Source organism: Phocoena sinus, chromosome 16 (assembly GCF_008692025.1).
Source record: "Phocoena sinus isolate mPhoSin1 chromosome 16, mPhoSin1.pri, whole genome shotgun sequence".
Lineage (NCBI taxonomy): Eukaryota > Metazoa > Chordata > Mammalia > Artiodactyla > Phocoenidae > Phocoena > Phocoena sinus.
The window spans coordinates 21,714,306-21,729,392 of record NC_045778.1 but is presented as its reverse complement, the minus strand read 5'-3'; the positions used below and the strand labels follow the sequence as shown (position 1 = coordinate 21,729,392).

Genomic DNA, 15,087 nt, shown 5'->3' with positions numbered 1-15,087 from the left:
TGTGGGCAGCAAACCACAGTAGTTTTAGCAGCACCTGTAACTTTGTCTCCAGTGGGAACCATGGAAGTTTTCATATATGTGCTGTTGTTACAAATGTCTCAAAATACTGTTTACACTCATCAGGAAAATTATGATTGTTATTAGGTTCCTGCTGGAACTTGTCATAGAATGCATTAACAAATAAGCACATCTACTACCATACTACCACTTTAATATTCTAATAACTGTAATTCACTACCACTGACTTCCTTTGTAATCCTAGGTATTTAATGCATTTAAAAACATTCTGAGAAAGGATCCATAGGTTTCATAAGATTGCCAAAGGGGTTTATGGTGCACACGCACACACACGTGTGTACACACATACATGTGCGCGCACACACAGAGATTGAGAGTTCCCAATCTAAAGGATGCAGGACATGGTCACGAATTGTGTGTTCATCTTGTTCCTGTTTACCATATTGTAAAGCATATATTTATATGTCTTTCCTTCCCTGTTAGCCTGTGAGTTCTCACAAAGCAGGAATGGTACCTTACATTTCACTGGGTCCTCAGTGCCTAGAACAGGGCTTAGCATTTGTTGAACTATCATTTATAGAGTGTCTACTGTGTATAAGGCTCAAGTGCCACTGGCTGAGACAGAAGAATGGAGTGATTCAAAGGAGAGCAATAATTCATTCACGTGCTTGTTTTAGCATTTATTCATTCATTCATTTAGAGAACTGTCCAATGCTACTCAATGCCAGCCACTGTGGTAGGCTCTGGGGAGAACAGGAAAACTGAGACCCAAGTCCTTATTCTCATGGAGTGCCCATTCCAGCTAATGGAAGGAAGAGGAAACAAGAGTTCTGGAGACAGACAAGTGGGAATGAGGTCATTTGTTCTGGAGAGTCAGAATCATGGGGAAAATCTAGTTCTTATATCTATATTCATCAGCTCTTTCCAGCCAAAAGGTTACTGGCAGAGAGTCACCACAGGGGTAGAAAATGTAGATGATCATGAAGCCCTTCCTAAGAGGATGTCTGTGGGATTTGCACGAGGACAGTTTACCTGGTTGCATGGTTGCTGGTCTTACCTAGTAAACTTTGAGGAGAAGTTAGCCCTCCATTGCCCCGGGTGTTTCAAGGGCTGGCCTGTCCAAACACAGCACAATGGATGTCTGCCCTCTCTGCAGTTCCGTTCTGGTTCAAGGATTCTATGATGCTATCAATTAGTTAGAATGTACAAGATTGCCTACATACCTTGGGATAGATACCTTGGGGCTTCTCTTTCTTGTAAGAGACCAAAACTGAAAAACAAGTAGGCCAGGTGACCTTGAACCTACCAAACATGTGCTGAAAGACCAGGTTGTAGGAGAATGTGGTGGTGCAACTCCCTGAAACTCTGGGCTAGATCATCCATCCAGGTAGGATGGCAAAGGGAGAGACGCCGCAGCAGAACCAGGAGAGAGCGGGACTTGGAGCTGGGGGTGTCTTACCAAGGAAGAGGAGAACTGGGGAAAGATAACAAGGACAACAAGGTTTGGAGTTGACTAAGACAAAATCTGTTAAGGTGAAACATTTCCCCAAGGAAGCATAACCTCAAAATACAAAAACATAATTTTAACAAATCCACACAACATCTCTGCAGAGAGGTATAACTCTAAAATACAAAACAAGTTCATTTTGGTAAATCTAGAACCTGTCCACAACAGTATCTCCACACCTGTTTCATAAATGTATGAAAAAATATTTCCCAGGGAACCTCAGCCCCCTCATCTGTCCCCAGCCTCAGCTGGCCTCTCTCTTACCCTCCTCCAGCCTCCTCCATTCTCTCTGTCTGAACATCCTGCTTCAGCACATGGTGACAATTAGCACTAGGAATAAGTACATAAATCAGAGTAAATCAACCTGGATGATCTGGAATATTATTCTTTTCAGTTTGTTTCCCATGATAATGGTCTCCACTTTTTCTAAGAAAAATTTCTTGGAACACTTTATTTCAATCATGCCTCCATCCAGTAAGTATTTAATAAGAATGGCACAGCACTGAGTTCACTGGGGCAAAACAAAAATGTATCTAACAAAGATCTTACAATCTACTAGGCCAAATAAGAAATGCATACAGATAACTCTGTGACAAGGTAGAAAGTTATGGGTGGTTCAGATAAAGGGCAGAGAGGTGTGGGGTAGGTGATGAAATGAAGAGAAAGAGAGAGAGGATGTCCACTGGGAAAATGGTCAGGAACAGGCCAATTCCTCTTAGTTCTGGAGGGTAGAATGGAGACTGATGGGGCATGTGGGAGGGGCCGAGTTCCAGAGAGGCAGAGGTTAGTTTGGAGGGTGAAAGGACTTCTGGTCAACTCCAGCTGTTCAAAAGCAACAGCTGGGCTTCCCTGGTGGCGCAGTGGTTGAGAGTCTGCCTGCCGATGCGCGGGACACGGGTTCGTGCCCCGGTCCGGGAAGATCCCACATGCCGCGGAGCGGCTGGGCCCGTGAGCCATGGCCGCTGAGCCTGCGCGTCCGGAGCCTGTGCTCCGCAGCGGGAGAGTCCACAACAGTGAGAGGCCCGCATACCGCAAAAAAAAAAAAAAAAAAAAAAAAAAAAGCAATAGTTGTAGGATCATGTGGTAAATGCCCAGTCACAGGAAGTATTCATTTAAATGAAATTTGGATAATCTGTCAAAGATATTTTAGAAGATATTCCATATATTTTTCCCCTGTTGGTAAGAAGTCTGAACTAGAGAGATGCTGTCAGCAACTTCTGACTCTATGGGTCCCTCATTCCACCAACAGAGCGTGAAGTTACCAAGCGAGCCTCCCAGATGAAATATTAAAACCTCATGCAAAGATTCTTGGGAAATCAAATATTTTTATTCATTTACTGGATTTCATATACCTAACAGTCCTTAAAACAATTATCAGCAGTGACAAAAACCACATGTAAAATGATAACAGGTGCCCCAAACAGCACCCTCCCCATCACACACGTTTACTGAGAAACAAAATCCTACAGGGTGCTGATATAACTCACTTTAAGCATGACAAGTTTCCTACAGGGCTCCCTGGCCATCAACGCTTCTTCATCCTGGGGCTGAATACTCCAAAGTTTTTGTTCTCTCTTCACGCTTGAAGTCAACATGACAAGTTAATGACAAGTTAGATTTGATCTCCAGTTGATTAAGCCCCTATCCCTCTCAAATGTGCATCCACAAGTAGATGGCTCAATCTATTACAAGCAATGGCTGAAGCATCCCAGTGGGGAATTCAGCCAGCCAGGCCACATGGGCAGATCGTGTATTTGTTTCCGAGCCCAGCAGCCACAGGACCCAAAGCCACAGAGAACTAACAGCTCAGGTCTCAACTGAAAGACTTGCTGAAAGGGGATCTCTTGGGCCCAATGCTTTGATTTTATAAGTTGGCCCATCTTTGGTCCAAACATGCCAAACGGAGATGTCATTTAATGCCCTTGAAAACCAGTAACAAAATGCTAAGAGTACCCAAGAACCTGGGGTTCTCTTTTGGCTATCCAGAAGGTGAAGTCAGCCAGAAGCTTGCCTGCTGGTCTCTGACCAACTCATCTGCCAGAGGAAAGGCTGGTCAGTATCCAAGGCACATGCGGCCCAACCCCAAGGGGTTCCTAGTTCTGCCTCCGTGCCTGCTGTAACCTCTTGGCCACAGCAGTGATCAGAGCTGCTCCCTTTCCACTCCCATCTTCTGACAACATGAATGTCACATCACATCGAGGAGCTAGTTCTTTCACAGTTTCCTGCAATATCCGAGAAAAGCTATAAGAAAGAAAAAGAGAAGCGTCATCAGCACTTAGTTGTAGCGTGTATCAGTACTTCTTCCTTTTTATGAGTAATATTCCATTGCATAGATGGAAAATAGATTGCTTATCCACTCATCAGTTGATGGTGAGAATGTAAATTGGTGCAGCCATTATGGAAAACAGTATGGAGGCTTCTCAAAAAATTAAAAATAGAACTACCATATGATCCACTAATTCCACTCCTGGGTATTCATCCAAAGGAAACAAAAACACTAATTAGAAAAGATACATGCATTCCTATGTTCACGGCAGCATTATTTACAATAGCCAAGATATGGAAGCAACCCAAGTGCCCATCAATACGTGAATGGATAAAGAAGATATGGTATATATATATACAACGGAATATTACTCAGCCATAAAAAGAATGAAATCTTGCCATTTGCAAAAAGATGGATGGACCTAGAGGGTATTATGCTAAGTGAAATAAGTCAGACAAAGGCAAATACTACATTTCATTTATATGTGAAATCTAAAAAACAAAACAAATGAACAAACAAAACAGAAACAGAGTTACAGATACAGAGAACAAACTACTGGTGATTGTCACAAGGGAGGGGACTAGAGGGTTGGGCAAAATAGATGAAGGGTATTAAGAGGCACCAACCTCCAGTTATAAAATAAGTAAGTCGGGGGATATAATATACTGCATAGAGAACATAGTCAATAACATTGCTATAACTTTATACAGTGACAGATGGTTACTAGACGTTGTGGTGATCAATTTGTAATGTATATAAATGTCAAATAACTATGTTGTATACCTAAAACTAATATAATATTGCATGTCAACTATACTTCAATTAGAAAAAAAGATTTGGGAAGTTGCTCTCTTTACAATGCTAAGTTTTACAATCCACTAGCATGGGATGTTTTTTCATTTATTTAGGTTTTCTTTATTTCAACAATGTTTTGTAGTTTTCAATGTACAAGCCTTACACTTCTTTTATTAAATTTACTACTAAGTATTTTATTCTTTTTGATGCTATTTTCTTAATTTCATTTTCAGATAATTCATTGTTAATGCATAGAAATGCAAATGATTTTTGTACACTGATCTTGCATCCTGAAACCTTGCTGAATTTGTTTCTCGGCTCCTTCCAATAGTTTTTTGTGGATTCCTTAGGATTTCTATATACAAAATCATGTCATCTGCAAAGACAGTTTTAGTTTTGCCTTTCCAATATAGATGTCTTTTATTTCTTTTTCTTGCCTAACTGCCTTGTGTAGACTCACCCTTGATTTTCTGCTTGAGGTCACATATTTTTGGTCTGGTTCCTATGAGCCTCTCCCTTGAATCAAAACTTGACTGAGAAACAAAACCACACAACCATCTGGAGGCAGTGCTAGAAGCAGTACAATGTTGAACAGCAGTGGCAAGAGTGGACATCCTTGTCTTCATCCTAATTTTAAGGGAAAAGCATCCAGTGTCTCGCCTGTAAGTATGATGTCAGCTGTGGGTTTTTCATAGATGCTTTTATCAGATTAAAGAAGCTCCCTTATTCCTAGTTTGTTGAGTGCTCTTATCAACTGCTTTGTCTGCACCTATTGAAATGGTCATGTGGTTTCTGTCCCTTGGTCAGGTCTTGGTTCAAAGGAAGAGGCTTGTAGGAACCACACCAAAAATATGTAACCCCCAAGGGGAAAACGAAGAAAAGATATTAGTCAGTTATTCTGGATAATTAGTCAGCATCATAGGAAGGGCTAAGCATCAAGGATTACAGTAATAATATGCTCATGTATACATTTCAGCAGGATTGGAAATTTTTATAAGCTTGCTAATACTTTTCTTCATCCCCAAAACAAAATATAAAACATTAAATAAAAATAAAAGCTTTCACTGCCGCTTTTTGATGTGCCACGTAGTCTACAGACACTATTTGACTTAATTCTCCTGACAACCTATGGGGTAGGTATGATTTTTGTCACCATTTTAGAGATAAAGAATTAGGGTCAAAGGGAGTAAGAAACTGGCCCTGGGGCCCCCAGCTTCTAAGTGGTGAAGCCAGGATTCAAACTCACTCTTAATCCTTCTGCCTCCTGACTCTGAGCTCATACTTGTCACATGCTCTGTACTGTGCAAAACAGTCAGTTCTCATTGCTCCCTGGGAGGTCAGGTGAGACTGTGTTAATAATAATCCCTTGTATTTACTGAGCACTGTGCAGAGCACTTTTCATGTAGGAACTCACTCAACCCTGATGCAGGCCTAGGAGGCAGAGATTATTACTGCCTGCCTGTTACAGATGAGGAGCCTGGGGTTCAGACAGGGTGGTGAACACCCCACATCACAGCACTAGGAAGCAGAGCCCCCAGGGCCTGCACTTCGTCTGTCAGATTCACCAGGGTCCACACTCAGCCTCAGCATCCCCGCCCCTGCCTCTCTGGAGCACTCACTGCGGGTGCAGCTTGTACAGGGTGCCATCCACACCCACGGTGATCTTCAGGTGCTCAAACCCCTGGTCTTCCCTCCTCTTCTCCACGATGGCAGCCAGGCCGGCACCGTAGAGCTCGGCCGCCCGCCGGGACACAGCTCCGCACACCTCCTTCACCACGATGCTGTCCTCACACGTGCTGTCCAGGCCAAGCTGCTGCAGGATCTTCCTGACCTGGAGGAGGGCCAGCCGATCGCTGCAGGCAAGCAGAGCAGGATGTCAGGACCTATTCCTGGGGTCCTAGAACCCGCTCCGCAGGGCTCACGGGCCCCCATCCCTAGATGCTCAAGCGGGAGGGAGAAGAAAATGATCCAAGCAATGGTAAGATTGGAGCAGGATGCCTTAGAAGCTGAGATTCAAGAAGGTCTGCCACCCCCAGGAAGTCCCATCATCTTTAAAGAATAAAGTGTAAGCACATCATTTTTCAGGATCAAAAGAGGATCATTTTTTAGCCTAAGCTAACTCCTGTGTAACCATTTAGGAACCTTGGGGCCCAGACAGGCTGCTGGACCCTCAGCTGGGTGCTGTGGTCCTGATACAGCTGGAGAGAGGGAGCAACCCCAGGAGGCAACCCTATGCCCAGCCAGACCCTTATTCTTTTTATTTTTAAATTTCAAATCTGCCGGAACCTGGTGTGACAGCGGCACATCCAACATAGGGCCTGTCACATCAAGCCGAGCAGGTGAAACTGATCACGAGTCACCTTTCAATTTGAGACAAGAACTTGGTTTCAAAGATGCCCCTGGTCCGGAGACGCTCTGAAATCTGCCCTCTGAAGAGAAGACCCTGCTTGGTCAAGTCAATCAGGATCTGTCGCACGATCTCCCCCAGGTACATCCCACTGGTCATTTTCTCGTATCTGTTTAGAGAAGAGGGATAAGGTTGGCGAGAGCAGGAAAATCAGTGCTGGTGAGTGGTGTGATCCAAAAGGATCACAAGTCAGAGCGTGGAAGGCATGCCATTGGCATCCACCAGCTGCCTGGGTTGCAGTGGGTCAGAGTGGGCAGCAGGCCCAGAGAAGTGCATGCAGGAGACAGTATGATGTGGGAAGACCAGGCTTTGGAGCCATATTGAGCAAGAACTAGGTCCCAGCTCTGCCACACATTAGTTGCATGACCTGAGCAAGCACTTTAAACCATCATCTATAAAACAGGGAGCAAAACCCTGACCCCACAAGACTGCTGGGAGGCAACCGTCTGCTGCACAGTAGACACTAAGCTAAAGTGAGTCCCTTTCCTGGCCCCAAAGCTAGTTCTCCTTGGCTTTGTATTTGAAGAAATCTGTTCCACTAGAGCTTTTGCTCCATGAGATAACACATTTAAACTGTATGCACACACCAAGGGTGGTCCAAAATGTTAGCTCCCTTCCCCCTTTCTATCAGGCTGTGAGCTCCAAGGCGGAAGGTGCAAGAGAAAAAGGAGCTTTGCAACCGACAGGCACTGATCAGGCACGCTGCCCAGGTATGTGTGACAGTATTAATAACAATGATGCAGAGCTGGACTGCCACTGCTTGCAGGGTCAAATGGAAATCTGAGTGTGCCTGAGACTTACGTGCTGGACTTGTGTTCTCTTAACTGCTCAGGACCTCATCAGTCTAAAGAACTGACACTTAGACAAATAATGGTGACAGCAGGTGAATTCAAGTATATTGCCCCCTTAAACTCTCACTCCAAAAACGTGAGCTTCCAGTGGATTCAGACATAAAACTTGGATGCCCCAACTTGGGATTTAGAGATAAGGCCCTTTGTTAAGGTCCCTTGTGTTTTGGTCCCTGGTTCAGCTGGGCTGACCACAATTCACCTGCCTCCCACCTACAAAGACGAGTGCCAAAGAAGGTGAGGGACCACCAGGGCTGGTCTTGGTCTTGTCAAGCCTCTTCCTATTGAGTTTTCTCAGTTCAACAGTCAGCGAGGCACCTGTGGCCCAGGCATCCCATTACATTTCCTATCTGCTCAAATTTTCCACTTGGATATCATCCATCATGATAAATGTATATTTTCATCTTGTATTATATAGTAAGACACTGGGTTTAGTCGTGACAAAGACCATATGGCCTGACAGTAAAACATTTACTATCTGGTCCTTTACAGAAAAAGTTTGCCAATTCCTGTCGTAATGGATGGGCTCAGGCTAATGATCAATCCACCATACGCTAGCTCTATCCCTGTCTACCCCTTTCTCTCCTATTCAAGAAGGTATGTGAGAATGCAAGTGAAAATGTACTCTGTTTTGTGTTTTTTTTAAACCATCATTATTTTCAGTATTTTTAGTACGGTTATCAATTGCAATACACCTCACAAAGTGACTGTGACCCATGCTGGAACACAACGTCATGGCTGAGAACCAGGACTCCCACCCATCACCTGCAGCCACTTCCCCACCCCCAGAATAACAGAGATCACCAACCTGGCAGCCTGCTCTTGAAAGACTAAGGATGTTGACCTCTAAACTGGACCTACTAGAAGCCCATCTTGAGAGGGCCCAGTAAGTCACCATGTCCCACCTCTGTGACACCCAGTCCACAGTGAATGGACTTTTTGACAACCTCTGCCTCACTTCCAAAGCCACCACTAGACCTTATGGTACATTGTGGTAATTAGAAAAAGGCTCACCTTCTTTCTCTTTGTTGGAAACTTGTCATAACTTTATGCTTTTGTTCAAATAAGACATTTCACTAACATCTGATGGAGAGTTGTCATAAATATACAAACTATGGTGTCTGTAACATGTTATCTCATGGAGCGCCCCCTTAGATCTGCTGAAGTCGTACACTGCACAACCTGCATAAATGCACACATCTGCTCTCCTCACCTCTGTTTGCCAGGATTCAAGGACCCCTCGTCCACCTCCTTGTCGTACTGGGTCCGGATGTCATCTAGGCAGCCATTATCTCCAAATCCTCCCCACTCTGTGTTTATGCACATCTTCCCTTCATCCCCTTCCACCAGTTCAATGTTCCTCATCTCCTCCATGTAGCACATGTTGCTGCCTGTTCCTAAAAGGTCAAGATGGGACTTTAGTCTTCAAAAGACACCACTACGTCTTAAAGAGCCAGCAGGGTACAGTAGATAGGAATTTAGGTTTGGAGTCAGATACAACTGGGTGTTACACTCATAGCTGGGTGACCCTAGACAAGTATCTCATCTTTCAGAGAGCCAATTACTTCATCTGTAAAAAGGAAATAATACCTGCTTTATAGATTTGTTATAAAGAAAAAAAAATGAGACGATGTTCGTAAGTTTCCTCCACATAGAATTGGTACCTGTGATATCATTATCCTCCTCCTCCTTCTCCTCATGATTATTGATAAGCCACAGGCACACCAAGTAAGCTCCAAGCAGTCACAGAATTAGCAGTCAGAGCTAGAAGGGACCACGAGGAATCATCTGGTCTTGGATAAGTAGACACCTGGCATCTGAAAGCCACCCTCTTCTCCTTTGTCCATGACCTGATCTCAGAACTATTCTCAACACAACAGTCCAGGCAACTATTATCATCAATCAAACAAATCTTACCTCTTTGTCCTCCTAGATCTAGCCCAGCCCTTCCCACAGATGAGGAAACTCAAGTCCAGACAGAATAAGCAACCTGCCCAAGGTCACAAAGTAGGTAAGTGTTGGAGTGAGATGAAACCTCTTAGTTGGCATTGAAGACATCTCAATATATCCCCATCTCCTGTTCTATGTACTACTTAAATGCAGGAAGCCCAGACAACCAGCTGGAACAACTTTCCCAGATTCTGTGATTACTTAACCTGTGCCTGTCACTGAGAATGCCCATCATCCCTGTCTCCACCTGTTCAAATACCACCTGTCCCTTCACCTGTTAGAGTATCCCCCTGGAATCGACCCTTGCCCTTAAACACTGCCAGACTTTTCCAAAAGACCCTTAAAAGGCCTATATCATACCTCAGACCACTCCCTTCTTCTCTCCTAGGTTTCTTTCCAACTCTTCTCCATCCTGTGCATCCTGACAGCCAGAAGAGGTCAGAGAACAGAGGAGGTGCATGTTGGAGCCAACATGAAAATCTAGCTCCCTCAGCCCCGTGCCAACCTGATCCAACTGGGGTCTCCTTCCTCCCAGAATAATCTGCCCCAAGGCGCTAATTTGAAAGTCCCCTCTTTCTATGTTATTCTCCTTCCTCAACAGAAAAGAAAACCTTGGCTTAGGACCCTTAGGGAAAAAGATGTTAAGTAAAGACTTGGGAATTAGGAGACCTGGAATCTCAACCTTAACTCTGTCTCTACTTTGGAGAAAGCTGGCTTCAGAACCTCTACGTAATGGAACAATGGCCCCCTGCCCTTCACTATGTTAAAAGGGAACCTCTAAAAGATCAGATGGGAGTAGGCCAATAGGACATGCTTGATCACTTACCTGCAATCAGGCCAACCTCACAATTACGATCTTCATAGCCACAGGTCATCATGGTCCCCACTGTGTCATTCACAACTGCGACTATGTCCAGGTCAAACTCCTGCAAAGGAAGCAGCTCTACTATAAGTAGGATGTGCAAGCCAAACAGGCTCAGGAGGGGCACATCAGCCTGATGTGGGCAGAGGCCAGAGTCACAGGGCTGGGTATAGGATGGCAGGGCAGAGCAGAGGGGCCTCGGGGAAGGGTCAAGGTCAGGCATGAGCCTTAACACCATAACGTACATTTCTCCTCTTGATGGCTTCCCTGAGCATGTCCACCACATCTTCCCCTTCACAGTCAGTAGCCTTGAAGCCTTTGGTCCACTCAATGAGTGTTCCCTGTAAGAAAGGAGGGCAAATTCATTTGAGCAATAGTTTGCTGGGACCACTACACAATCTCAGCATCAAATAGATGCAAGGCACTATAGCTGACTAGTAGTCAAATGCTTTTGACTGTGCTTCCATCTGTAGCCCTAACACTGGGCCCAGAGGTGCCACAGAGCGTGATGCTCAGACAAGGTCTACTGCTGAGGAATAATTGCAGCAATTCATATTTATCAAGGGTCAACTCATGTTCCCTGGCCATGACTGCACAGAACAAAGGCCAGTTCTAATTTACCCAATCAATCACATCTTTGTGATAAAGCTGCAAAATGTTAATCAAAGCATTGTTTCACAGGAAAAACTAGAGGCATCCTGTCATTCCAACAATATGGATCTATCATCTTGTACATCAATATAGGAAATGCTCTACAACCATAAAAACATAATGCTTTAAGAGACGTTAGATGTTAGAGAAAGATGCTCACCATACACTGTTAAGTGAACTCACATTAAACAAATATAGATGGTGATTTATTCTATTATTATTTTAAAACTCACACACACTCAAATCTGGAAAAAGGCCTGGAACAATGCATACACCAGGGGGTTGACAGTGGTTCCCTCTGGGTACAAGATTACTGGTACCTTTTGGTCTCTCCTTTTTGTTTGCCTATGTTTTCTAATTTTCCTAAAATTAGCATGTATAATTTTTATAATACCAAGAAAAAGTATTTCTAATTTTTTTTGGAGTTTTATTTTTTTAATACAGCAGGTTCTTATTAGTTACTATTTTATACATATTAGTGTATATATCAATCCCAATGTCCCAATTCATCCCCCTCCACCACTTCCCCCCCTTGGTGTCCAAACGTTTGTTATCTACATCTGTGTCTCTATTTCTGCCTTGCAAACCAGTTCATTCTAGATTCCACATATATGCGTTAATGTACGATACTTGTTTTTCTCTTTCTACTTACTTCACTCTGTATGACAGTCTCCAGGCCTATCCACATCTCTGCAAATGACCCAATTTAATTCTTTTTTATGGCTGAGTAATGTTCCACTGTATATATGTACCACACCTAAGTCTCTCTTTTGGGAACTAGTGGTTACCAGAAGGGTGAGGAGTGAGGAGAGGGACAAAATAGGTGAAAGGGATTAAGAGGTATAAACTACTAGGTAAAAAATAAATAAGTTACAAGGATGTAATGTACAGCACAGAGAATATAGTCAATATTTTTTAATAACCTTGTATGGAGTATAAGCTATAAAAATATTAAATTACTATGTTGTATACCTGAAACTAATATAATATTGTAAGTCAACTATACTTCAATTTTTAAGTCTCTCTTTTTTCTCCCCAGCCATCAGTGGCTTTGCTCCCAGCTGTCCATTGGTCTCCCCTCCTTCTTAGCTGTGTCTTCATGAACCTGTCAGAACTGCTGGGAGAGAGGCCTGAAGGCGCAGTGTCCTGAGTCAGGAGGTGCACCTGTGCCCTGGATCATTCAGGACCATGGACAGCTGCACACAGCTTCCTCCTTCCCATGTGTATTAATTTATTTTCAATATCATTATTGGAGTATAATTGCTCTACAATGGTGCATTAGCTTCTGCTATATAACAAAGTGAATCAGCTATATATATACATATATCCCCACTCTCCTGCATCTCCCCGCTACCCTACCTATGCCACGCCTCTAGGTGGTCACAAAGCACCGAGCTGATCTCCCTGTGCTATGCAGCTTCTTCCCACCAGCCATCCATTCTACATCTAGTAGTATATATATGTCCAAGCCACTTTCTCACCTCGTCCCAGCCCATCCCTCCCCCTCCCCGTGTCCTCAAGTCCACTCTCCACATCCGTGTCTTTATTACTGTCTTGCCCTTAGGTTCTTCAGGAAAAAAAATTTTTTTTTAAGACTCCATATATATGTGTTAGCATACCGTATTTGTTTTTCTCTGTCCGACTTACTTCACTCTGTATGACAGACTCTAGGTCCATCCACCTCACTACAAATAACTCAATTTTGTTTCTTTTTATGGCTGAGTAATATTCCATTGTATATATGTGCCACATCTTCTTTATACATTCATCTGTAGATGGACACTTAGGTTGCTTCCATGTCCTGGCTATTGTAAAAAGTGCTGCAATGAATGCTGTGGTACATGACTCTTTCTGAATTATAGTTTTCTCAGGGCATGTGCCCAGTAGTGGGATTGCTGGGTCACATGGTAGTTCTATTTCTAGTTGTTTTCTTTTTTCTTAGTTTTTATTCGGGCATAATTGCTTTAAAATGGTGTGTTAGTTTCTGCTTTATAACAAAGTGAATCAGCTATACATATACATATATCCCCATATTTCCTCCCTCTTGCGTCTCCCTCCCATCCTCCCTATCCCACCCCTCTAGGTGGTCACAAAGCACCAAGCTGATCTCCCTGTGCTATGCAGCTGCTTCCCACTAGCTATCTATTTCACATTTGGTAGTGTATATATGCCCATGCCACTCTCTCACTTCATCCCAGCTTACCCTTCCCCTCCCAGTGTCCTCAAGTCCATACTCTACGTCTGCGTCTTTATTCCTGTCCTGCCCCTAGGTTCTTCAAAACCATTTTTTTTTTTTTAGATTCCATATATATGAGCTAGCATGCGGTGTTTGTTTTTCTCTGTCTTACTTCACTCTGTATGACAGGCTCTAGGTCCATCCACCTCACTACAAATAACTCAATTTCATTTCTTCTTATGGCTGGGTAATATTCCATTGTATATATGTGCCACATCTTCTTTATCCATTCATCTGTCGATGGACACTTAGGTTGCTTCCATGTCCTGGCTATTGTAAATGGTGCTGCAATGAACATTGTGGTACATGACTCTTTTTGAATTACGGTTTTCTCAGGGTATACGCCCAGTAGTGGGATTGCTCGGTTGTATGGTAGTTCTGTTTCTACTTTTTTAAGGAACCTCCATACTGTTCTCCATAGTGGCTGTATCAATTTACATTCCCACCAACAGTGTAGGAGGGTTCCCTTTTCTCCACACCCTCTCCAGCATTTATTGTTTGTAGACTTTTTGATGATGACCATTCTGACTGGTGTGAGATGATATCTCATTGTAGTTTTGATTTGCATTTCTCTAATGATTAATGATGTTGAGCATCCTTTCATGTGTTTGTTGGCAATCTGTATATCTTCTTTGGAGAAATGTCTATTTAGGTCTTCTGGCCATTTTTGGATTGGGTTGTGTTTTTAATCTTGAGCTGCATGAGCTGCTTATAAATTTGGGAGATTAATCCTCTGTCAGTTGCTTCATTTGCAAATATTTTCTCTCATTCTGAGGGTTGTCTTTTCGTCTTGTTTATGGTTTCCTTTGCTGTCTAAAAGCTTTTAAGTTTCATTAGGTCCCATTTGTTTATTTTTGTTTTCATTTCCCTTTCTCTAGGAGGTGGGTCAAAAAGGATCTTCCTGTGATTTATGTCATAGAGTGTTCTGCCTATGTTTTCCTCTAAGAGTTTGACAGCCTCTGGCCTTACATTTAGGTCTTTAATCCATTTTGAGTTTATTTTTGTGTATGGTGTTAGGAAGTTTTCTAATTTCATTCTTTTACATGTAGCTGTCCAGTTTTCCCAGCACCACTTATTGAAGAGGCTGTCTTTTTTCCATTGTATATTCTTGCCTCCTTTATCAAAGATAAGGTGACCATATGTGTGTAGGTTTATCTCTGGGCTTTCTATCCATTCCATTGATCTATATTTCTGTTTCTGTGCCAGTATCATACTGTCTTGATTACTGTAGCTTTGTAGTATAGTCTGAAGTCAGGGAGCCTGATTCCTCCAGCTCCATTTTTCTTTCTCAAGATTGCTTTGGCTATTCGGAGTCTTTTGTGTCTCCACAGAAATTGGGAAATTTTTTGTTCTAGTTCTGTGAAAAATGCCATTGGTAGTTTGATAGGGAATGCACTGAATCTGCAGACTGCTTTGGGCAGTATAGTCATTTTCACAATGTTGATTCTTCCAATCCAAGAACATGGTGTATCTCTCCAGCTGTTTGTATCATCTTTTTTTTTTTTTTTTTTTTTTTTGCGGTACGCAGGCCTCTCACTGTTGTGGTG

General features: G+C 43.1%; 1 protein-coding gene across 1 annotated transcript in view; it reads right to left on the bottom strand.

The window, feature by feature from the left end:
• Positions 1 to 2,868: 2,868 nt before the first annotated feature.
• The window catches only part of HKDC1 (hexokinase domain containing 1), a 38,947-nt gene continuing 26,728 nt past the window's right edge, over positions 2,869 to 15,087 (bottom strand). Inside the window, exons 13-18 of the mRNA XM_032608729.1 lie at positions 10,899 to 10,994; positions 10,618 to 10,717; positions 9,055 to 9,238; positions 6,947 to 7,102; positions 6,206 to 6,439; positions 2,869 to 3,766 (exon numbers count right to left, since the gene is read on the bottom strand). Coding sequence (XP_032464620.1) covers positions 3,619 to 3,766; positions 6,206 to 6,439; positions 6,947 to 7,102; positions 9,055 to 9,238; positions 10,618 to 10,717; positions 10,899 to 10,994 — 918 coding nt within the window. The 3' untranslated portion in view covers positions 2,869 to 3,618. The remainder of the gene's footprint in view (positions 3,767 to 6,205; positions 6,440 to 6,946; positions 7,103 to 9,054; positions 9,239 to 10,617; positions 10,718 to 10,898; positions 10,995 to 15,087) is intronic.